The 24,952-nt window shown below is 47.8% G+C and overlaps 1 protein-coding gene across 2 annotated transcripts in view; it reads left to right on the top strand.

The window, feature by feature from the left end:
• The window catches only part of WDR54 (WD repeat domain 54), a 112,493-nt gene that overhangs the window by 31,519 nt on the left and 56,022 nt on the right, over positions 1–24,952 (top strand). For both annotated transcript variants that reach the window (XM_030190913.1, XM_030190912.1), the window contains exon 5: positions 20,289–20,345. In XM_030190913.1, the coding sequence (XP_030046773.1) occupies positions 20,289–20,345 (57 nt within the window). The remainder of the gene's footprint in view (positions 1–20,288; positions 20,346–24,952) is intronic.

The following is a 24,952-nucleotide window of genomic DNA, read 5'->3' as shown; positions in this document are numbered from 1 at the left end:
TTCTCGCAAAAAAAGTGCACTCCTTGTATTAAGGTATAAACATGCCTTTTAGCTCCGAAGAGAGTATTGATTACCTCTTGTTTTATTAGGCTGCAGATCCGCAGACTCTTTGTTTTGGACTCAAGCTTCCTGTTTTCCGTGATTGGAAGGGCCATCATACACTCTACTCCCTTGTGTTTTTCCATGACTGTTTGTAGGGGTGTTTTTGTTCCTCCACCTTTGGGTGGTTCCTCCACATCTCTTGTGTGCGATCATTGCCTCCTGCTGCCTAACTGTATCACCTTATGAGGCATCATATCATATTCCCCATGGAGGAATATCCTCAGTTTTACTGAGGCTCAGCTACAAGAACTACTACCCAAAGAACCATTCTTCAAGAAGAGTTCTAATCCTGACAATCAGTTTATATCATTGGGAAGAAGCAATCAATCTTAGCAAGAGATTAGTCCGCACTGAACTTCATTCCTAATTATTGGATTACTGCTGCAATAAGATGATACAGAGAAGTTTAAGATTAATTCTTAATTCCATATCATCATGCTGATCAATCCATAGACTGGTGGGTTGTGTCCATCTACCAGCAGGTGGAGATAGAGAGCAAACTTTTGCCTCCCTATATGTGGTCATGTGCTGCCGGAAACTCCTCAGTATGTTCTCTATCTCAGCAGGTGGTGGTCACACACAGCAGCAGCTCTGGCTAGGCTTCCAAGCCTAATTTTTAGGTTTTGTTGAGTGCCTGGGGTTGAGGGCTCTTCTTGAGCAAGTGCAAACCTGGTGGCGCCAGGTCCCTCCTTTTCTCCCCCCTCCCGCTGGCTCCGTTAAAAAAAAAAAAAAAAAATTTTGAACGTCCTTAAAGGCGTTTATTTCGACGTTTATTTAAACGTTTATTGCAGCTACTCACTGGGACACCAGGTCGTTACAGCTCGGAGCGGAAAGCAGGTAATTTTTACCTTTTTATAGCGGGCAGGGGGTTCCCCGATTGATCTCCACGTGGCCTATGGCGTCGGAGGGCGAGGGCGCAAAGAGTCGCTCCCCGGATCGCGTGTGCACTTCTAGAGGGGATGCGGGGGTCTTAAAGTCTGATTCGCCCTTGTTGGGGGACAGTTTCGTGACCGATGAGTGTCCCGGTCCTTCCTCCGGTGTGGCGGTTTTTCCCGCCATAAACGCCCATCCCCCGCTGCTCGCCTCCGCCATCTTGGCCGGCCATGCGGCTCGGACGGCTTCTTCTTGGGCCGCCCTTGAGGTTGGAGACATTAATGCCATGAACGCCCTTAATTTGGGCGACGGCACAAAAGCGGCTAAAGTTAAGCGCCGTTCTTCCCGCGCGGCTCCTTCGCGGAGTGTCGCGCCGGACGCCATCTTGGATGCGCAGCATGTCTCTCCCCCGCTCTTGCGAGCGCCGGTTGAGGGTGTGTCTAGGGCTGTAGCCCAGGCTGCGGAAGTGCACAGTCTGGGGGGTTTCTCCCCCGAGTTTGTTTTGCTGCTGCATCAGGCCTTCCTTATGCAAAACGCTGCCCCTGCTCCCTCGTCTGGTAAAGAGGTTGAGGCCCCCGGAGGTAAACGCCCTCGGGTTGATTCCCAGGCCTTGGAGGACTTTGTCTCCTCCGATGTAGATGAGGGCAGCGTTTCTGAGTTCTCCCAACGGTCCTTTGCGGATTCCTTGGAGGAGACGGATCCCCGCTCGGATGGAGCGGATGACCCCTCTGCAGCGCGGCTCTTTAGCTCAGAGGATTTGCCCAACCTGTTAGTGCAGGCCATGGGCATTTTGAAGATTTCCTCTCCGGAGGATGTCTCTCCCTCAGTCCCTGTTGGCTCTGCCATTATGCTGGGGACGAAGCGCCCGCCTAGAACCTTCCACGTGCATGATGCCATGCACACCTTAATTTTGGCTCAATGGGATGTCCCGGAAGCGAGCCTTAAAGTGGCTAGGGCTATGTCCCGCCTCTATCCTTTGCCTGAAAGTGAACGTGAGGCCTATCTGTGGCCTACCATGGATTCTTTAATCACTGCGGTGACTAAGAAAACGGTGTTGCCGGTGGAAGGTGGCACGGCCCTAAAGGACGCCCAAGACAGAAGATTGGAGGCGGCCTTAAGGTCGTCCTTTGAGGCGGCTGCGTTAAGTTTGCAGGCCTCAGTTTGCGGCTCCTATGTGGCCAGGGCGTGCCTGACTATGGTGCAGCGGGCTTCCCCCTCGGATCATTCCTTGAGGGCAGATTGGCCGGCCCTGGAATCGGGCTTGGCCTATTTGGCAGACTTGCTGTATGATGTCTTGAGGGCCTCAGCTAAAGGCATGGCTCAGACAATCTCTGCACGGCGGTGGCTTTGGCTGAAGCATTGGTCTGCTGACCACGCCTCTAAATCCCGCCTGGCTAGATTGCCTTTTAAAGGCAAGCTGCTCTTTGGGGTCGAGCTGGACAAAATCGTGACCGATCTCGGCACGTATAAGGGCAAGAAGTTACCAGAGGTCAGGGCTCGGGCTAGTACTCGCCCCGGTACCTCCAGAGGACGGTTTCAGGAAGCCCGTCGGTACCGCCCGGGCAGGTCGGGCTCTTCTGCCTCCTCTTCCTTCAAGAGGAACTTCTCCCCAAGCAACATTCCTTTCGCAGAGACCGCCGTCCTGGAGGTGCTCCCTCCGGTCCTCCCCCAGGGTCTCGTACCCAATGACGGGGCCTTGGTCCACGCCCCAGTGCAGATTGGAGGACGGCTGTCCTCGTTTCTGGGCGAGTGGACCACAATAACTTCAGACGCTTGGGTGCTGGAAGTCATCAGAGACAGCTACAAGCTAGAGTTCTGCCAACCCTTAAGAGACGGGTTTGTACTCTCTCCCTGCAAGTCTCCGGTCAAAGCTGTGGCAGTGCAGCAGACCTTGGACAATCTGATCCGCCTGGGTGCGGTCGTTCCGGTGCCAGAAAATCAGCTTGGCAAGGGACGTTACTCCATTTACTTTGTGGTACCAAAGAAAGGAGGTTCTGTACGGCCTATCCTCGACCTCAAAGGGGTCAATCGGGCCTTAAAAGTTCGGCACTTTCGCATGGAGACTCTCCGCTCTGTTATAGCGGCAGTGAAGGCAGGGGAGTACCTGGCATCCTTGGACATCAAGGAAGCGTACTTGCATATTCCCATCTGGCCTCCTCATCAACGCTTTCTGCGTTTTGCAGTACTGGGCCGACACTTCCAGTTCAGAGCCCTCCCGTTCGGGTTGGCTACTGCTCCGCGGACCTTCTCCAAAGTAATGGTGGTCATCGCGGCCTTCCTGAGGAAGGAAGGAGTACAAGTCCATCCTTATCTGGACGACTGGTTGATCCGAGCCCCCTCTTATGCAGAGTGCGGCAAAGCTGTGAACCGGGTGGTTGCTCTTTTGAGCTCCCTGGGGTGGATCATCAACTGGGAGAAAAGCCAGCTGCGCCCAACTCAGTCCCTGGAGTATCTGGGAGTTCGATTCGACACCCAAGTGGGCAGAGTGTTCCTGCCAGACAATCGGATTGTCAAGCTTCAGGCTCAGGTGGACCAGTTCCTAGTAGCCTCTCCTCTTCGGGCTTGGGACTATGTGCAGCTGTTGGGCTCTATGACGGCCACGATGGAAGTAGTGCCCTGGGCCAGGGCTCATATGAGACCACTACAACACTGTCTGCTGCAGCGCTGGACTCCGATGTTGGAGGATTATGCTGTGCGCCTTCCCTTGGACCCAGCAGTGCGCAAGGCGCTGAGCTGGTGGACGCAGACAGACAAGTTGTCTGCAGGAATGCCTCTGGTGACCCCGGAGTGGATTGTCGTCACGACGGACGCCTCTTTGTCGGGCTGGGGAGCCCACTGCTTGGGAAGGACAGCGCAGGGGTTCTGGTCTCCTGCAGAGGCAAAGTGGTCTATCAACCTCCTGGAACTCAGAGCCATTCGGTTGGCGCTTTTGGAGTTCATCCCGGTACTGGCGTTGAAGCCAGTACGGGTCCTGTCGGACAATGCCATGGCTGTGGCCTATGTCAACCGCCAGGGAGGTACCAAGAGCGCCCCTCTAGCCAAGGAGGCCATGAATCTATGCCAGTGGGCGGAAGCGAACCTGGAACAGCTGTCAGCGGCCCACATTGCCGGAGTCATGAATGTCAAGGCGGACTTTCTCAGTCGCCATACCTTGGAGCCCGGAGAGTGGCAGCTATCTGCTCAGGCGTTCTTGGGCATCATGAAGCGCTGGGGCCAGCCGAGCCTATATCTGATGGCGTCATCGGCCAATTGCCAAGTGCCGCGCTTTTTCAGCAGAGGACGGGACCCTCGATCCCTGGGAGTAGATGCTCTTCTCCAACAGTGGCCGACACAAGAGCTTCTCTATGTGTTCCCGCCCTGGCCCATGTTGGGCAGGGTGCTAGACCGGGTGGCAAAGCATCCGGGCCGGATAATCCTGGTGGGTCCGGATTGGCCCAGACGTCCCTGGTATGCGGACTTGATCAGGCTCTCAGTCGACGATCCTCTGCGGCTGCCAGTGGAGCAGGGTCTGTTACATCAGGGTCCCGTGGTGATGGAGGATCCCTCCCCATTTGGTCTTACGGCCTGGCTATTGAGCGGCAGCGTCTGAGGAAGAAGGGCTTCTCAGACAAGGTCATCGCCACTATGCTGAGAGCGAGGAAGCGCTCTACTTCTACTGCTTACGCCAGGGTTTGGCGTACCTTTGCAGCGTGGTGTGAAACAGGCTCATTTTCTCCATTCACTGCTCCAATTTCTTCAGTGTTGGCATTCCTGCAAGAAGGTCTGGAGAAAGGCCTGTCGCTCAGTTCCCTTAAAGTCCAGGTAGCGGCCCTGGCTTGCTTCAGGGGCCGCCTGAAGGGTGCTTCCCTGGCTTCGCAGCCAGATGTGGTTCGTTTTCTCAAGGGAGTTAATCACCTGTGCCCTCCTCTGCACTCGGTGGTGCCTGCGTGGAATCTCAACCTGGTGCTAAGAGCATTACAGAAGCCGCCTTTTGAACCCTTGTCGAGGGCATCTCTGAAAGACCTGACGTTGAAAGCAGTCTTTTTGGTGGCTATCACTTCAGCCAGAAGAGTTTCCGAGCTCCAGGCACTCTCATGTCGAGAGCCTTTTCTGCAGTTCACTGAGGCAGGAGTGACTATTCGCACAGTGCCTTCCTTCCTGCCCAAGATTGTTTCTCGCTTCCATGTGAATCAGCAGCTCTGTCTCCCTTCCTTTCGTAGGGAGGACTACCCAGAGGAATACTCTGCTCTTAAATATCTGGATGTGAGACGAGTCATCATCAGATACTTGGAAGTGACCAATGATTTCCGGAAATCGGATCTTCTGTTTGTCCTGTTTGCAGGTCCTCGTAAGGGTCTGCAGGCTGCTAAGCCTACAGTGGCAAGATGGGTCAAGGAAGCCATTGCAGCGGCTTATGTGGCCGCGGGGAAGGTGCCGCCTATCCAGCTGAAGGCTCACTCCACTAGAGCTCAGGCGGCCTCGATGGCAGAGGCCGGGTCCGTCTCCTTGGAAGAGATTTGCAAGGCGGCAACTTGGGCATCGGCCCATACATTCTCCAAGCATTACCGCTTGACTGTGGCGGCACGGGCGGAGGCCCGGTTTGGAGCTTCAGTGTTGAGGTCAGGGATTTCAATGTCCCGCCCTGGGTGAGTACTGCTTCGGTACATCCCACCAGTCTATGGATTGATCAGCATGATGATATGGAAGGTAAAATTATGTATCATACCTGATAATTTTCTTTCCATTAATCATAGCTGATCAATCCATAGCCCCTCCCAGATATCTGCACTGTTTATATTCTGGTTGCATTTCAGATTCAAGTTTAGTCTTCAGTTACTTCAGGAAGACTTCGTGTTCAAGTTTTTTCACTTGGATTCTTCAAGAGTTGAGACGAGTTTGTGTTACAGTGAGCTGCTGCATTCCTCTCCCCTCCCGTTTTACGGGGCTGGATTGAGACTTAAATTCTGCCGGCACTCCCTCCCGCTTCGTGCGGCTGTAGGGCAGCTTTGTACCCCTCCCGCTTCGGCGGTGTCAGGGTCAGTCAGCTCCTCCCGCGGTTGCAGGATAAGCCAGATCCCCCCGCATCGGCGGGTGTGGTGTCCCTCCCCCGCTCCGCGGGGATGAGCTGGACGGATTCCCCTCCCCCACTTGTGTGGGGATGAGCTGGGTTAATTCCCCTACCCCGTTTCGGCGGTGGTGAGCTGGGCAGAGTGTCCCTTTGTGGGTGTAATTCTCTAAGTGCTGAGTCCTGCGGATGGAGCTTTGATATCGACATACTGAGGAGTTTCCGGCAGCACATGACCACATATAGGGAGGCAAAAGTTTGCTCTCTATCTCCACCTGCTGGTAGATGGACACAACCCACCAGTCTATGGATTGATCAGCTATGATTAATGGAAAGAAAATTATCGGGTATGATACATAATTTTACCACCTCTTATATCATCTTATTGCAGCAGTACAATGTACAATGATAATGAGGATTTTATGATGAAATGGGAAGCAATTCTTAATAAATGTTCCCTGGATCTTACGATTTTAATTGTAAATTAATGGTTCTAAAATAAAGCCAACACAATCGGTCTCCCAGGTGGGTTAGTTGTGGACTTGTGAATTTATACAGATATAGATATATACACTTCCAAAAATTCACATGTCCACAACTAACCCACCTGGGAGACCAAACGTGTTGGCTCCATTTTAGAAACATTATCAGGATTCGTTGACACATTTCTTAGACTATCCCTTCCCTTCAGATCACTTCTTATACACGGGACTCCACGCATATTCTTAACATATTGAAAGATACTGTATTGACAGACAGAGATCATTTTAGTTACCCTGGATGTAGAATCACCACAGTGCCGTGGAACCCCATTATAACATGCCCCACAATAACATGAATCCACTTATAACATCATCATGTCTTGGCTCCCTTTTTTTACACTTAGCTTCAGGAGTATCTAGATTCTCATAACATGGGACCCTTGCCAGTCAGGATTTGGAAATTTTTACAGCCCCAGAACATATCTTTTAGTTCTTATCTCTGAACTGAGGGTTCTGGTTGATAAGGGCATTCCTTCTATCCTTATACAGTGGGGGAAATAAGTATTTGATCCCTTGCTGATTTTGTAAGTTTGCCCACTGACAAAGACATGAGCAGCCCATAATTGAAGGGTAGGTTATTGGTAACAGTGAGAGATAGCACATCACAAATTAAATCAGGAAAATCACATTGTGGAAAGTATATGAATTTATTTGCATTCTGCAGAGGGAAATAAGTATTTGATCCCCCACCAACCAGTAAGAGATCTGGCCCCTACAGACCAGGTAGATGCTCCAAATCAACTCGTTACCTGCATGACAGACAGCTGTCAGCAATGGTCACCTGTATGAAAGACACCTGTCCACAGACTCAGTGAATCAGTCAGACTCTAACCTCTACAAAATGGCCAAGAGCAAGGAGCTGTCTAAGGATGTCAGGGACAAGATCATACACCTGCACAAGGCTGGAATGGGCTACAAAACCATCAGTAAGACGCTGGGCGAGAAGGAGACAACTGTTGGTGCCATAGTAAGAAAATGGAAGAAGTACAAAATGACTGTCAATCGACAAAGATCTGGGGCTCCACGCAAAATCTCACCTCATGGGGTATCCTTGATCATGAGGAAGGTTAGAAATCAGCCTACAACTACAAGGGGGGAACTTGTCAATGATCTCAAGGCAGCTGGGACCACTGTCACCACAAAAACCATTGGTAACACATTACGACATAACGGATTGCAATCCTGCAGTGCCCGCAAGGTCCCCCTGCTCCGGAAGGCACATGTGACGGCCCGTCTGAAGTTTGCCAGTGAACACCTGGATGATGCCGAGAGTGATTGGGAGAAGGTGCTGTGGTCAGATGAGACAAAATTGAGCTCTTTGGCATGAACTCAACTCGCCGTGTTTGGAGGAAGAGAAATGCTGCCTATGACCCAAAGAACACCGTCCCCACTGTCAAGCATGGAGGTGGAAATGTTATGTTTTGGGGGTGTTTCTCTGCTAAGGGCACAGGACTACTTCACCGCATCAATGGGAGAATGGATGGGGCCATGTACCGTACAATTCTGAGTGACAACCTCCTTCCCTCCGCCAGGGCCTTAAAAATGGGTCGTGGCTGGGTCTTCCAGCACGACAATGACCCAAAACATACAGCCAAGGCAACAAAAGAGTGGCTCAGGAAGAAGCACATTAGGGTCATGGAGTGGCCTAGCCAGTCACCAGACCTTAATCCCATTGAAAACTTATGGAGGGAGCTGAAGCTGCGAGTTGCCAAGCGACAGCCCAGAACTCTTAATGATTTAGAGATGATCTGCAAAGAGGAGTGGACCAAAATTCCTCCTGACATGTGTGCAAACCTCATCATCAACTACAGAAGACGTCTGACCGCTGTGCTTGCCAACAAGGGTTTTGCCACCAAGTATTAGGTCTTGTTTGCCAGAGGGATTAAATACTTATTTCCCTCTGCAGAATGCAAATAAATTCATATACTTTCCACAATGTGATTTTCCGGATTTAATTTGTGATGTGCTATCTCTCACTGTTACCAATAACCTACCCTTCAATTATGGGCTGCTCATGTCTTTGTCAGTGGGCAAACTTACAAAATCAGCAAGGGATCAAATACTTATTTCCCCCACTGTACATCTAGATCTTTCAGCTATATTTCTGGACCTAGATTGTGGAATTCCTTGCCTGACCAGCTCTGAGCCTTACGTAATTTAGGCAAATTTAAAAAAGCTATAAAAACTTTTCTTTTCCAGCAAGCATTTGAGAACCCCTTTTAAGAGCAAACTTTGTACTGTTTGTACAGTGTTGATGCATGTTTGATTATGATGTATGTTTGTAAAATGTGTTTTTAGTACTGTAAATGTGTGTTGTTCCCTGCTCAGGAATGTAGATGTGCGGGTTTGAAATCTTTTAAATAAGTAATTAAGCTGCTTTTGATGTTGACCATTAATTGATGATGCTTCGTATGAGTGAGATTAGTATGACTGGTAAAGTCTTGAACTGGTTTTCTGCTTTTTTGAGAAGTAGGAGCTCTAAAGTGTACTACGAAAATAAGACTTTGCCTTCTTGGAAACATGGTTGTGGTGTTCCACAAGGTTCATCTCTATCTCCTATTTTGGTCAATATTTACTTCAGGTCATTGGGCCGATTACTTAAATCCTTGAACCTGACTTACTTTATTTATGCTGATGATGGCCAAATTATCTTCCCTGTTATTACTATCATTTCTGATTTATTCGAACATATTCAACTTTGTTTTTCTAAAATTTCACAATGGATGTCAGCTAATAGACTTAAGCTTAGGGACCCTTTTACTAAGCCCCGTAGGCGCCTACTCATGAGACCTTACCGCTAAGTCAATGGCTGATGGTAAGGTCTCAGACCCAGAATGGACACCCGCCAATTTTTATTTTGCCGCATGTCCATTTTCGGCAAAAATTTAAAAAGGCCTTTTTTACAGGCACGCTGAAAAATAGGTTTGCGCGTGCCCAAAATGCACCTACACTAGCGCAGCCCATGTTTTGGCGCACCTTAGTAAAAGGGCTTCTGAATGCAGATAAAACTGTCTTTTTGTCGGTCAATGGAAAAGCTTTTCCAGTTCCCACTGTTAATCTTACCTTAGGTAGTAAAACTATTCAGTTTCAGAATGTTGTCAAGAGCCTAGGCGTTTGGATGAATTCTTATTTGAATGGGGATTTTCATGTAAAAAAAAGTTGGGTTCTACCACATTTATGTTACAGTATTTATGTCAAATACATTCCTATTTTTAATTGAATGGATTATGTGCAAAACATTGTACAGGCTCTTTCTTTTCTAGAATTGATTAGTAATTCTCTGTATTTGGAACTATCTTCTAAATCCCTACCTAAACTTCAATTACTTTAGAACACAGCTGCACATTTAGGGCACTGTTTAAGCCGCGCAAGAGGTGCCTGCAATCTACCACAGGTGGACTCTTTTTCATCATGGCTCCCAGTGCTTGGGGGGAGCTCTGTCTATGGAGAAACCATCTCGTAAGTGGAAGTCATTCACAACTGAAGAAAAGTTATCAGCACTTGATCAACTGAAGTCTGGTAAGCAACAGACTCAGCTGGCCAAATAGCTAGCATCAGTCTACTCTAAGAGGGTGGAGGAAAGAAGAAGAGCTGAGAGATTTGCTCTGTGTTCTGGCAGAGGAAGCAGGATTACATAGGAAGGAAATTAAAGTGGCTAGTGATGAAAACTTGGATTTGGTGCTACATCAATGGTTCATCTGAGCTTGGTCACAGGGAGTCCCTGTTTCTGGCCCTATCATGAAAGCACAGGTGGAAAAATTTGACTGACAACTAGATGGCCAAGAATCAGTTTTCAAAGCCAGTAACAGATGTTGTTCATTGAAGAAGATTTGGGAGAGATATCGGTGCCAGAAATGGTATTCAAAGCCGATAAGTCAGAGAAACTGAATGAAATCTCTATAAACCTGGAAGATATAATAACGCAATTGGACAAATTGAAGAGTAGCAAATTGCCTGGACCAGATGGTATTCATCCCAGAGTACTGATAGAATTGAAAAATGAACTTGCAGAACTATTGCTAGTAATATGTAATTTATCTTTAAAACCAAGCATAGTACCAGAAGATTGGAAGGTGGCCAATGTAATGCCGATTTAAAAAAAAAAGGTTCCAGAAGTGATCCAGGAAATTATAGACTTGCGAGCCTGATGTTGGTGCCGGGTAAAATGGTAGAGACTATTATAAAGGACAAAACTACAGAGCATATTCAAAAGCATGGATTAATGAGACAAAGCCAACATGGATTTAGTGAAGGGAAATATTGCCTCACCAATCTACTACATTTCTTTGAAGGGGTGAACAAACATGTGGATAAAGTTGAGCCGGTCGATATTTTGTATCTGGATTTTCAAAAGGCACTTGACATCATACTTCATGAAAGGCTCCAGAGGAAATTGGAGAGTCATGGGATAGGAGGTAGTGTTCTATTGTGGATTAAAAACTGGTTAAAAGAAAACAGAGTAGGGTTAAGTGGCCAGTATTCTCAGTGGAGAAGGGTAGATAGTGGGGTTCCCAGGGAGTCTGTGCTGGGACAAATTCTTTTTATCATATTTATAAATGATCTAGAGATGGGAGTAACTAGTGAGGTAATTAAATTTGCTTGGAGTAACTAGTGAGGTAATTAAATTTGCTAATGACACAAAGTTATTCAACGTTGTTAAATCGCAAGAGGATTGTAAAAAATTGCAAGAGGACCTTACGAGACTGGGAGACTGGGCATCCAAGTGGCAGATGACGTTTAGTGTGAGGAAGTGCAAAGTGATGCATGTGGGAAAGAGTAACTCGAACTATAGTTACGTGATGCAAGGTTCCACATTGGGAGTCACCGACCAGGAAAGGGATCAAGGTGTCATTGTTGATGATACGTTGAAACCCTGTACTCGGTGTGCGGCGGTGGCTCAGAAAGCAAATAGAATGTTAGGTATTACTAGGAAAGGAATGGAAAGCAAAAATGAGGATGCTATAATGCGTTTGTATCGCTCCTTGGTGCGCCCATGCCGTGTGATTATCACATGTTAGACATTCACCCCACACTTAACTCAGCTGATAGCTGAAACTCTCACCAGCCTAGTCTTTAGCCTTGTACCTTGTACAGAATAAAAACAATAACTCACAAGTTACTTAGAAACAAAATAAGAAAGTTTATTCCAAAGGAAAAGAATAAGTTTAGTTCAGCAATGCAAGCGCCAAGCAAGTCTGAAATATAAAAAAGAGAAATGTTAGGTCCATTTTCCCAAGCCAATTCACTGCCTTAGGAACAAAGCCCCTCCCCCAGGGGTGTGCTGGTAAATTGTTAACAGGGGGCTCTCTCTTGCCAGCAAAGTAAAAGAGAATTCAGGAGGGGCCCAAGCCCACATTTTGGGATCCATTTGTTAAAGTAGCCATGGAGAACCGGCTCCCAAAATTCTTAAAAACTTAACAAACGGCTCTCGAGAGCCTGTGAGAGCCTGCTCCAGCACACCACTGCCCTCCCCCCAGCCCTAGTCTGTCAGTCATATTAATTAAGAAACCAAACTGTATCCACTAGCAACAGTGCACCAGTATTACAATTTAAAACATAGAGGGTAAAACAGCTGTTAAAAAAACAATAAAATCACAGAGAATGGCTTACCCAGTTGGTGCAAATCAAAACAGTCACCAACATGGATCACTATGAAAAAGGTAAAAACAAAATCTCAGCTGAACATGGACCTTGTCTGATTAGCAAAGAGCTATAATAGTTAACAAGGAGAAACAAAATGCTGTAGTGGATTACTCACTTGTGCCTGGGTCCATTTGGAACAGTGAAAACAAACTTGCTGTTGTAGCCAATCTTAAATACTGGATTCATGTGAATATGCATGAGTGATGGTAAAAAAAAAACCAGCAAAACTCTAAATGAAACAATTTAAATCCATCACAGACATCTAAAACTTGCTTAAAAACTGGCAAAAAGTACTCGGAAGAGTTTAAATGCAGCATTAAAAAGGTCCATGGCGATGGGGGGTCAGATGAAAAAACCATCAAGGAACATGTGAATTAAAATTCAAAAGCTAAACCAATAAAAACTGTCCTGAGATGTTTGTAAGTCCATAATGACTAAAATCGCTGGGAAAACCTTGAAGAAAGCTCTTAAATACAACTAAAAAAAACCCCTGGCCTGCCCACTTTTTGTTTGGGCTATCTCGGGGGAAATTCTGCGGCACTGGCCGGTTAAGTACTACTGATTATCCCTGGTTAGACACTGGGAAGCTATTTAAGCGGGCAGGAGAGGCTATCGCTTTGAATATTGGCCTCTTTGTTTTTACCTTTTTTCATAGTGATCCATGTTGGTGGAGTGTTTAGATTTGCACCAACTGGGTATGCCATTCTCTGATTTCATTGTTTTTTAATCACTGTTTCACCTTCTATGTTTTAAATTGTAATACTGGTGCACTGTTTTAGTGGATACAGTTTATTTATTTATTTAGCTCGTTTATACCCTGGTTTCTAAGGGCCCATTTTATTTATTTATTTATTTATTGCATTTGTATCCCACCTATTTCCAGGCTCAAAGTGGCTTACATAGTTTTGTTACACACAGTTAATCCTGGATGTCAGGTACCATTATTGTTGTGCAGAGATTAATTAGGGGGAGAAGTAGAGAGAAGAAGGAAGGAATTTAGTAGGTATATTAAACTATGGGTTTTCTTAGACGATGGGTTTTCTTAGACGATGGGTTTTCAGAGTTGGATTAGTACAGTTCTGGGTTTTCATTGTAGGCTTTGTTGAAGAAATATGTCTTGAGGGATTTGCGAAAGGTAGGTGTTTCGTTGATTGTTTTCAGGTCTCTAGGTAGTGCGTTCCATAACTTCGTGCTCATGTAGGAGAAGGTGGTATCATGCATCGTCTTGTATTTTAGTCCTTTGCAGTTGGGGAAGTGCAGGCCAAGAAATTTGCGGGATGATTTTGAGGCGTTTACTAAGCAGTGTGGTAAGCCCAACGCGGGATTAACGCTTGCTAAACAGGAAGTACCACAGTGCTACGGCAGCAGCCCGGTGGTATTTCCCACCCCTAGCGCACTGTCATATCCAGCGGTAATCACTGCCCAGTTACCACCGGGTTAGCGTGGGAGCCCTTACCACCACCTCAGTGGGTGGCGTTAAGGGCTCCCTCTCGAAATGGCCACGCGGCAAGTGCTTTATTTGACGCACAGCCATTTCCTGCAGGAAAGAAAGACTTCCCTTTTACCTGCTGTTTTAAAAGGGGGCCTTGGTGTGTATGAAAAGCACTTGCCAATGCGAGTGTAGGCCCCCTTTTTGCCACAGCTTGGTAAAAGGGGCCCAAAATTAATTTTCTTAATGAACTTTTATTCATTTAGCAACTGATGGTTTTTATAAGGATTGCTTATTTATTTTTCCTTGTCATCAGCAGCAGATGAATCCATTACGAATGGGTTGTGTCCACCTACCAGCAGGGGGAGATAGAGAATACTGAAAACCATAGTGCCTCTAGGACGGCTAGCTCCATCTGCCTCTCAATATTTCTCTATCTCCCAGCAGAGTTGGACGCAGCTTGTTCAGCTCCTTCAAGATTCTGCCTGGGGTGGCTCCTGTGCTTTTGCCAGTTGTAGCAGGGGTGCTGTGGCTAAGTGGAGCCCACTTTAAAGGCACATAAGTTCGCCCTTTCCCTGCCTTTCCCACCCTCTTCTGCCTCCGGAGTGCCTCTGTAGCGGTTTGCCTCCAACTTTCCTCACAGCGTTAAAAAAAACAAAAAAAAGACGTGCTTTTCAGCGCTGCGATTTCTGAGGCTTTTCCTGACTGTGCAGCATGACCGGAGCTCGTGGACTCGGTCATTGGCAGTAAGAGCGATACTCAGCTCCTCCGGGGAGGGCCCACGGATGACGTTCCGATTGGGGTGATTTGGGCACGAAGCCGCCATTTTGAATTTTATTCCACCGTTTTTTGGCAATGGCTGCTGAGGGTGTTAAGCGCTGTTCCCGTTATGGCAAGCGCAGATCAGCAGTGGGGCTCTGAAAAACATGCTGTTTAGACGGTAGAGCCAGTATGAGCATGGCGAGCGATGATTCTTCCCACTCAATGGAGCTGGCAGCGGGCGCCATCTTGGAAGTGCCACATGGCTCGACCCTCGGTTGCGGAGGAGTCTGAGAGCAGAGGGGCGCCGCAGGTCGAGGCTACCAGAGGAGCTCCATTCCCCGTGGCTCCTAATTCGGAGACGGGAGGTCAGGGTGAGTTTTTCTCCCCCGAGTTTGTGCTTATTTTACATAAAGCCTTCATGCTGAAAAGAGCTCTGCCGCAGGTGTCTGACACTGCGCTGCTACCTGGTCCCCCTCTGACTGATGATGGCCCGGGGCTGATGTCAGATGTGGATGCCCCTGAGCGTTGGATGTACGCTAAGCATAGACGGGTAAATTCCCCGTCGGAGAGTGGCGCACCCCCCTCCCCCCCCCCCCCCCCCCAGTGGTCAGACGTGGGGATTCTGAGGGATCTGGCAGGCCTTCGTGGTCTGAAGAGCCAGAGGAAGGTGCTGGTTTGCCACTGGATCTGGATGATCCGAATGCGGTTCGGATTTTCCACCGCGATGAGCTGCCAGCACTTATCTTTGATGCCTTACAGGCCCTCTCTATTGATGACCCTGTTCAAGGCAAGGCCTCCTCTGGTAATCCGAGGATGGCGAGTACTAAGAAGCCTGCTCTTGCTTTTCCTTTGCGTGACTCCATCCAAGAGCTTATTTCTGCTCAATGGGCTGACCCCGAGGGGCCCTTGAAAGTGGCCAGGGCGATGGGGCATCTTTACCCTCTGAGCGAGGAGCACTTGGCCGGTTTTGGGATGCCTAAAGTGGATGCCTTAGTCACGGCGGTGACAAAAAAGACCACCCTCCCAGTAAAAGGAGGGGTCGCCCTGAAGGACATTGAGGACCGGTGGCTGGAATCAGCACTAAAAAGGTCCTTTGAGATTTCGGGCCTAGCCTTAAGGGCATCTGTTTGCAGTTCTTTTTTTTTTTTTTATTTATTTATATTTATTATTTTCAAAATAAACATTTACATAATATAAATGTAGGTAAATCAGGAAAATATATAAGAAAATGTTTATCCTTTACATCAAGGAGAAAGAAATTATATTATTACTTAGTCCACAATAATATGGTCAACACAAAAGGAATTTTTACTTTATAATTAAAAAAAAAACCCTGTTTGCAGTTCTTATGCTGCTCGAGCCTGCCTCTCTTGGTTACAACAGGCAGTGGAACAGCCTGTGGATGGTGCGGAGTCCCTCGCTGAGATTGCACCGCGAATGGAGTCGGCCTTGTCATTTTTAGCTAACGCCCTCTATGATCTGGTCAGAGCTTCAGCTAAACAGATGTCTGTGGCGGTGTCCGCCTGCCGCCTTCTATTGCTACAGCATTGGGCAGCTGACATGGCCTTTAAGCAAAGGCTGGTGAAGTTGCCCTTTCGGGGTCTTCTGTTATTTGGAGAGGAGTTGGAGAAGATTGTTAAAGACCTGGGGGATGCTAAACCCCAGCAGTTACCTGAGGATAGGCCACGGCCTTCTTCCAAGGGTCAAGTGGTTCCCTCCTCCTCCAGACCTCGCTTCCGTGAAGCTAGAAGGTATTGCCTGGGGCGCTCTGCTGGGTTTACTCAACTTGCCCGCTTTCAGCAGAGGAACTCCTTTCGCTCGGACAAACGCTCCACAGCGGCAGGCTCAAGGCCAGAAGTTCAGGGCCGTCCTCCACAATGATGGGACGTTGGTCCACTCCTCCTTTACAGCTGTAGGAGGATGCCTTTCCCTCTTTCTCGAGGAGTGGGCCAAGATTACCTCAGATCAGTGGGTCCTGGACCTGATCAGAGAAGGTTACCGATTGGAATTCGGTGCCCCGGTGAGAGACATGTTTGTGGAGTCCCGATGCGGCACTGCCGTCAAACGGGCGGCGGTAGAGGAGACCTTACAAGTCTTGTTGCATCTTGGAGCGGTGATCCCCGTGCCTCCCGCTGAACACGGCTGCGGTCATTACTCCATTTATTTTGTGGTGCCGCGAAAAGGCGGGTTTTTTCGGCCCATTCTCGACTTAAAGAAAGTCAACGAGTCACTATGAGGCATATTTTCAAAGTACTTAACCTTCCAAAGTTCCATAGAAACCTATGGAACTTTGGAAGGCTAAGTGCTTTGAAAATATGCCTCTAAGAGCATTTTCACATGGAAATCCTGCGCTCCGTCATTGCGGCGGTACAGCCAGGAGAATTCCTCACGTCTCTGGACCTAAAAGAAGCTTACTTGCACATTCCTATCTGGCCCCTGCACCACCGGTTCCTCCGGTTTGCTGTGTTGGGAAAACATTTCTCGGGCCTTGCCTTTTGGCCTCGCCACAGCTCCCCGAACCTTTTCCAAGGTAATGGTGGTAGTAGCTGCGTTTCTCAGGCGAGAGGGTATCCGGGTTCACCCGTACCTCGACGACTGGCTCATCTGAGCGGACTCTGCAGAAGAGAGTCGTCATGTAACAGCCAGAGTGGTCTCAGTACTGCAATCTCTGGGCTGGGTTGTCAATGTAGCCAAAAGTCACCTGACCCCCTCTCAATCTCTAGAATATTTTGGGGTCTGGTTCGTCACAGCCTCGGGGTTTGTCTTTCTACCCGACCAAAGGCGGTGCAACCTTCAGAATCAGGTCCGTCTGCTCCTGAGGATGCCTCGCCCGCGAGCTTGGGACTTTGTCCAGCTGTTGGGGTCGATGACGGCCACCTTGGAAGTGGTGCCATGGGTGAGAGCGCACATGAGACCTCTGCAGATTGTCCTGCTTCAGTGATGGTCTCCTATGTCCCAGGATTATCAACGCAGACTCACTTGGCTCCCTGTGGCCTGACTCAGTATGGAGTGGTGGCTCTCAGACAGCATGTTGCAGCGAGGAATGCCGCAAACGCTTCCCAATTGGTGCCTGGTGGTAACGGATGCCAGCCTGAAGGGCTGGGGAGCACATTGCCAGGGAAGCTATGCCCAGGGTCTGTGGACACCCGAGGAGACGGGGTGGTCCATCAATCGCTTGGAACTGAGAGTGATATTCCAGGCTCTTCTGGCCTTTCACAAGACTCTGGAGGGACTGGCTGTCAGAGTTCTGTCAGACAACACGACAGCAGTGGCCTACATAAATCGACAGGGTGGCATCAGTGTCAAGCACTGGCTGCAGAGGCCGCTCAGATATGCCACCGGGCTGAGCTACATCTGTAGCTTCTGTCAGCAGCTCACATAGCAGGTCAGAGCAACGTGCAAGCCGATTTTCTAAGCAGGTATCAAATCGACCCAGCGGAGTGGGAACTGGCAGACGAAGTGTTCCTTCAGATCTGTGCCAAATGGGGAACGCCCGTAGCGGATCTTATGGCCTCAAGCACAAATGCCAAAGTCCCGTCCTTTTTCAGCAGACGGAGAGATCCGCGCTCGGCGGGTTTGGATGCCTTGGCTCAACCCTGGCCCCCGGGCCTCCTGTATGTGTTCCCTCCTTGGCCCTTAATAGGGCGACTCCTGCGAATTCGGCTGCATCAAGGAGTGGTGATCCTCATTGCCCCGGATTGGCTGTTATGCAGTGGTCCGGTGCACCTCCAGTCCCTCTGACCCCCCCCCCCCCCCGACACAAGTTCAGATCCGGTGGGCCTCCAGCCCCCCTAACCCCCTCCAGCATCCCCTCAAATAGAGCCCTGGTGGCCCAGTGGGCCGTGGATCACCCCCCCCCCCCCCGACCTGGTGGTATAGCGGCCCTCTTCCCCACCCCCTACCTTCGTTAGTGGAGTTTGCTGTGGACAGCGGGTCAATGTTGGGTGCGCTGCTTGCTGATCATTGGGGAGGAATACATTTAGCGTGTATTTGCATGCTACTTGTGCTAAGAACCCTGTTTTGCATGCATTTGCATGTTAGTTGTGTTCAGAGCCCTCAAACACGTTTCATGCACGCGGGAACTCTGATCATGGGGTGGTAGCAAACGCAGGCGCTAGTATGGCACTAACAGCCTCTTGGCGCCTGCATTTGCTTCTGATCATCGACCCATGAGCCTTCCTGCCATTCATAAGCCCTATATCTTCTGCTCTATGCATAGACTTACAAAGTTACTTAGTAACCTATGGAACTTTGTAAGTCTAAGTATTTTGAAAATAAGCCCCAAAGTATCATAGTAACCTGTGGTACTTTGTGTTTCTAAGTGCTTTGAAAATGAGCCCCTGAGTAACTTTGTAAGCCTAACTACTTTGAAGGTATACCTCTTAGTATATCAAGAGCCTGATTTTATTTCATGTAATAAATACTGTAAATTCCTGCTTGCTAAATCCACCTGTGAAATTGGGATTAAGTACCACAATGGTAAATTAAGCTTCCTGGGTGCTCATTTTCAAAGCACATAGTCTTACAAAGTTACGATAGTAACCTATATAGCTTTGTAAATCTATATGCTTTGAAAATGAGCCTCCCGGTGTAATAAATAGATACAAAATCCTTGATCCAGCATGCCATTGTACTCACTGTTATATGGAAATTTGGCTGTAGTTCACTTTGACACCTATATTTGGTGTTCAGGCAGTCACTGATTTAGTACACTGCCTTCACATATTCAAAGCAGCAGTACTAGTTTTATGCTCCAGATGTTTCTGTTTCTTGACTTCACAGTTCCTTTTTCTGTCTTCCTAGGCCTTTACTTTGCTACTAATATCTTTCATCTTTTCATTCATTTTTTATGGCTATAACTGTGCACTGAATTGTTTTTTGGCTCAACAGCCTTCCTTTCTGGGATTATAAGGGGTTTTTCCCACCCAGCCTTTAGAGTGGCACTCTGCCCCCAGAGAGCCGTGGATTTCTTTTTGAAACACAATTATTGGCTCTCACGTAAGCCATTAAGTGTTACTGTTCATCAAATGTTAGGATTCCCTGCCTTCCAGAGAATGTTCCTTTGCAACATCCTCAGCCCCGTCAACCCAAAGAACAGCTTGACTTATTAAGTATGACTTTTCGTATTCAACTGATCAAGGGTCACCATTATTCTGATGTCATCATGATTTACATTTAATCATAGAACATATTTCCTAAGAGTGCAGATAATTTACTCATTTGGTTTTGAGGTTTATCTTTTGGCTATGGGTTCCCTAAGGGTCAGTATTACACTATAATGCTTGAAAGTATTGTTTTTATTGCTTTTATGTTCAATTTTTTAGTTTTATATTATTGTATATATTTTTTATTTTTTGTTACATTTGTACCCGCCCTTCAGGCTCAATGCGGCTTACATATTGTATACAGGTACTTATTTGTACCTGGGGCAATGGAGGGTTAAGTGACTTGCCCAGAGTCACAAGGAGCTGCCTGTGCCTGAAGTGGGAATCGAACTCAGTTCCCCAGGACCAAAGTCCACCACCCTAACCACTAGGTTGTATTGAACTGTGTAAGTTTGATGTTTTCCTTTTATTGTTTCATTTGTTTTGTGTATGTTTGTTTATAAGTCTCCTGGAGCATTTTGTGGATAGGTGTGTCACAAATTTTAATAAAGAAAGAACAGAAAAATAGAATCTCTGACATAGTTTTTAGTATGAACTTTTCATCTTTATGAACAAACCCTGGATACGAGACAACAAATACTAGTTTCTGTACAATCTCTATTCAGAGAGAAGGCTTTTGACTAAACTTTAGAAAGCTGCTTCAGCAACCTTAGAGCATGTAGTTAAATCTTCTTTGAGAACTAACATGCCTGTAGGATTGTGACCTGGTGTTCACTATTTTTTTTCAGCTCAGGCGGTGTTTGCTCGAGGAATCGCTGCTGCAAGTGGACACTACATCTGTGTTGGTAAATTAGTGCTGGTCATGACCTCTTCCGAAATTAGACTGTAGGTGTTTCTGGTATACACAGGGGTTGTGTAGGAAGGGGAAGGGCAATGCAAATATAAAGAGTGATGAAGATAGCTAGTTGAGCAGAAATGTTAAGATTCATTTGGTGGTGGTGGGGGATGTCTACTTATTAAGGTGTAATAAAAGTTAGACTTTTAATGCATCTTTATTTACCATGGGAGTGACTAACCTGTGCTGGCTGAGTTCAGTCACTCCCACAGTGTAACAAAAACACCGCTTATGATCAACCTTGCCAGCAGAACTATTTTTCTGTCCCAGGAACATCAGGTTGCAAAGTCACAGTCCAGTGCATCCAGGCAATTCTTAAAGGGGTCAGTGTTTGCAGTCAGGAGCTGCCATGACCATCTCCCCCTCCATATCTCTTTTCTACCTTTCTTAAGCCATGGTATCTAGTGGGTTTGGGGCAGGAGCAATCCCATTCACTCTTGCCCCTTCTGACACTGGGTGCAAAATGGTGCTGGCAACCCCTAGCATAAGTCCTATAGTACTGCCGATAGGGGTCAAGCAGCTTTAAGTGATTAGAGGTGTGTTTGGGGGTCTCTGGGTGGGGGCGCTTTGGGCAGCAGAACATATCATTGCAGGGGGATGGGGGGAGGGGAGCAAATCCGGATTGTGAGTGCCAGCCCCTTTAAGAAGAAGCTTTGCGGCCCAGTGCTCTCAAGATGGAAAAAGTACCGCCAGTCTTTTGCTGGAAATATTTTCCCAGCAATAGTGTAGCTTGTGGTGTTTATCACAAGCTGTATTATTCAATTTATATAATGAACTGTTTTGTATGCGTCTGTATGTTTTGCATCTCATTACTATGTAATTTGCAGTACCTCATATTAACCTGCATTATTGTACTATAACATGCATTAACACACATTAAGGGGTAAATAATACATGCTAGGGCCATAACATACTACCTCCCTCAGATGCATTTTAATAACAGAGCACCTATGTAAAAGTTACAAAACACATCTATTTTTATGCCTATTTTACAATGGCCAGATTATAGTAACAGAGTACACACTGGAATAGCAATCGGCACACAAAAAAAACATTCCGCAGGCAATGCAGGTGAATTTTCTTACATAGCTAAACAAAAAATATTTTTAAAATTCAGGATCACCATACTCTGATTGTTTGGATATACAAATTGTTCCAGCCTCCATCTATGTCATAAAATTCTAATCATGGGTCCAAACCTTTTTTGAGTATTCTTTAGTTCATCATCAAAACTTATTAAGTACATATAATATGTTTGGACCCATGATTAGAATTTTCTGACACAGATGGAGGTTGGAACTATTTTTCTCCGAGGACAGGGAGACCTGTCCTCACGTGGGTAATCCAGGCCGTGTTGCCCGATCCAGAACTTACGATAAGCATAAGAAGAGCTTTGTGGAGTGTGAGACAAGGCCAAGAAGCATCATCACTGATCCCTTTCGACGCATGGTGCCGGGAGTTCCGGGGTGTCGAGGGATTTGACACCCGAGAAGCATCTGTGCCAGGAGGACCACTGTCCCTCAAAACAGGAGATACCGATGCACTCTTCTACTAGCAACCACCAGCCGGCTCCAGTTTCGACCCCGACAGTCTTGCAACCTGTTTCTCAACCGTAGCCCCAGCTTTTCCTGTTGTTGGCCCTCAATGAGCGCATCCAAGCCTTGCTTCCTGAGCTACTTGATGGCCTTACGCAATGGTGTGCATCTTCACCAGGGGTGCTTTGGCCTACCCTGCCTCCCGTTGCGGCCTCACATGGCCCTCAGCATGCAGTGTGGCCTCGGTGTTGACTGCCATCTGAGCTGGGACTTCCTCAACGTCGATGGAGGAAGCTTCACCGGAGTCAAAACAGGAACTGACTCCTTGATGCCATTCTCAAGGACATGGCTCCTCTGCATCAAGGCAGGCTCGGTCTTGACATTTCCATAGAGAGGTTTTGTGTGACACCAATGAGGAGTGCTCATGGGAGTCAGAGGAAGATCCCAGGTACTTTTCCTCAGACAAGTCCTATGGGATACTCTCTGAACCCTCCCTTCCACCTGAGAGGAGAAAGTCTGTCCTGGAGAGCCTTTCCATTTCCTTTAGAAAAGGAGGATGAGCCTTGGGCCAAGATGCTCCTAGGGAGGCTGTGACTGTCCCTCTCCACAAGGTACTCAAGGAAGTCCTTGTTAGGGATTGGGAGTCCCCTCTGTCGGTACCGGTACTGCCCAAGAAGATTGATTCCATGCACTGGATCCACAGCACACCTGGTTTTGATATGCCTCAGTTGCCTCACAATTCCATGGTGGTAGAATCTGCTCTCAAAAGAGCCAGGAGTTCCAGGGACTATGCCTCGGCGTCCCCAGGTAGAGAAACTAGAACCCTGGATTCTTTTGGGAGAAAGATGTTCCAGGCCTCAATGCTCATCTCCCGAATACAATCCTACCAGCTCTTCACGCACATCTACTTGTGAAACTTGGTGCACAAGTTGACAGACCTGGCTGAAACACTCCCTCTGGGGCAGGCCGAGTCACTTTGCCAGTTGACCAAACAGCAGAAAGTGTGTCGAAAGTACTTGGCCAAGGGCACTTATGGCACTTTTGTTGTGGCATCTAGGATCTCTGCTCAAAGTATAGCAATGTGCAGACTCTCATGGCTGCGTGTTTCTGACTTGGAATGTTTTGTTCAGTTGCAGTTGGCGGATGCCCCATGCCGGGGGGGGGGGGGGGGGGGATAACCTTTTTGGAGAGAAGGTTGAGGAGGTCACAGACCAAATCAAAAAACATACTGATACCATCTCTTCTCTCTTCCGCTGGGTGCCTTCTGCATCCGCCTCCTCAGCTAGGAGGACTTTTGGGAAGCCAAGGAGGAGTCCCTATTACTATCAGAGGCATAGGTACAACCCCTTGGCTCACCAGCTTGCTCAGGCTCAGCCCCAGCATGCTCGTTCATGTCAACAGTGTACGCCTAAGGCCCCAGGCAAAGCAAGGGATAAGATTTTGACTGGCTCCAGCAGAGCATAGCCGCAGTAAAAGTGTCTGTCACGGATGACTTGCTTGTCGGGGTGGCTGAAATTTTCCAAGAAAGATGGCCTCTTGTAACTTCTGGCCGGAGGGTTCTTTAAATAGTATATCTCAGATACACCCTCAATTGGTATCTGAAACCCCCAGATTGCCCACCAAGAGCTCACTTGTTCAGCTCTCAGCACAGGCAAGTACTTGCAGAGGAACTCTCAGCCCTTCTGAATGCCCACGCGGTTGAGCCCGTTCCATCATGGGAGGAAGGGCAGGGATTCTATTCCAGGTATTGTGCAAAAGAAAACAGGGGGGATGTGTCTCATCCTAGACCTAAGAGTCCTGAACAAATTCCTAGTCTGAGAAAAGTTCAGGGTGGTTTCCCTGGGCACCCTTCTCCCAATGATTCAAGAAAATGATTAGCTATGCTCTCTTGACTTAAAGGATGCATATACCCACATCCCGATACTTCCAGCTCATTGGAAGTATCTTCGATTTTGGCTGGGAACACATCACTTTCAGTACCGTGTGTTGCCTTTTGGCCTCGTGTCAGCTCCCAGGGTCTTCATCAAATGTCTAGTAGTAGTTGCAGCATCTTGACGATTGGCAGGTAAAGAGCACCTCCCAGGGCGGTGCTTAAGAATCTATGCAAAAGACTATCTGGGTGCTTGAGCTACTAGGGTTCATTTTAAACTATCCCAAGTCCCATCTTCACCCTGTCCAGCAATTAGAGTTTATAGGAGCCCTGCTAGATACACAGAAGGTTTGAGCCTACCTTCCGGAGACGAGAGCAGACACTCTTGTCACACTCGCTTCCAGGGTTCGAGCCTCTCAGCAGGTCACAGCTCAGCAAATGTTGAGATTATTGAGCCACATGGCTTCCACTGTGTACATGACACCCACGACACATCTTCACATGAGATCAGCCCAATGAATCCTGGCTTCTCTGTGGTGTCAAGCCACAGGGAGCCTGGAAGATGTCATCCAAGTGTCCGCAGAGCTTGTACGCTCCCTTCAGTGGTGGGCCATTCGATCCAGTTTGACTCTGGGACTTCTATTCCAAATTCTTCGGCCACAAAAGGTGCTGAAGATGAATGCATCTCTCTCCTGGGCTGGGGGGCTCATGTAGATGGGTTTCACACTCAGGGTGTTTGATCCACCCAGATCATCTGCTGGAGCTCTGGGTGATCTGGAACACTCTAAAGGCTTCAGAAATCTGTTATCAAATTGTGCTCATCCAAACAGACAATCAGGTTGCCATGTATTACACCAAGAAGCGGGGGGGGGGGGGCACCGGATCACGCCCTTTGTGTCAGGAGGCCATCCAGATGTGGCATTGGGCTTGCATGCTGGCATGTTCCTTCAAGCTATTTATCTTGCAGGCAAAAACAACAGCCTAGCTGACAGACTGAACAGGATAATGCAACCACATGAGTGGTCTCTGAATATGGGCATTGTCCGCAAGATCTTCCAAGTGTGGGGTACCCCCTCGGTGGATCTCTTTGCTACTCACATAAATTTCTTCTACATCCCAACCTCCAGTCTCTGGCTGTCATGGGTTGGATGT

Source organism: Microcaecilia unicolor, chromosome 2, assembly GCF_901765095.1.
Source record: "Microcaecilia unicolor chromosome 2, aMicUni1.1, whole genome shotgun sequence".
Lineage (NCBI taxonomy): Eukaryota > Metazoa > Chordata > Amphibia > Gymnophiona > Siphonopidae > Microcaecilia > Microcaecilia unicolor.
This window is presented reverse-complemented; position numbering and strand designations above follow the sequence as displayed.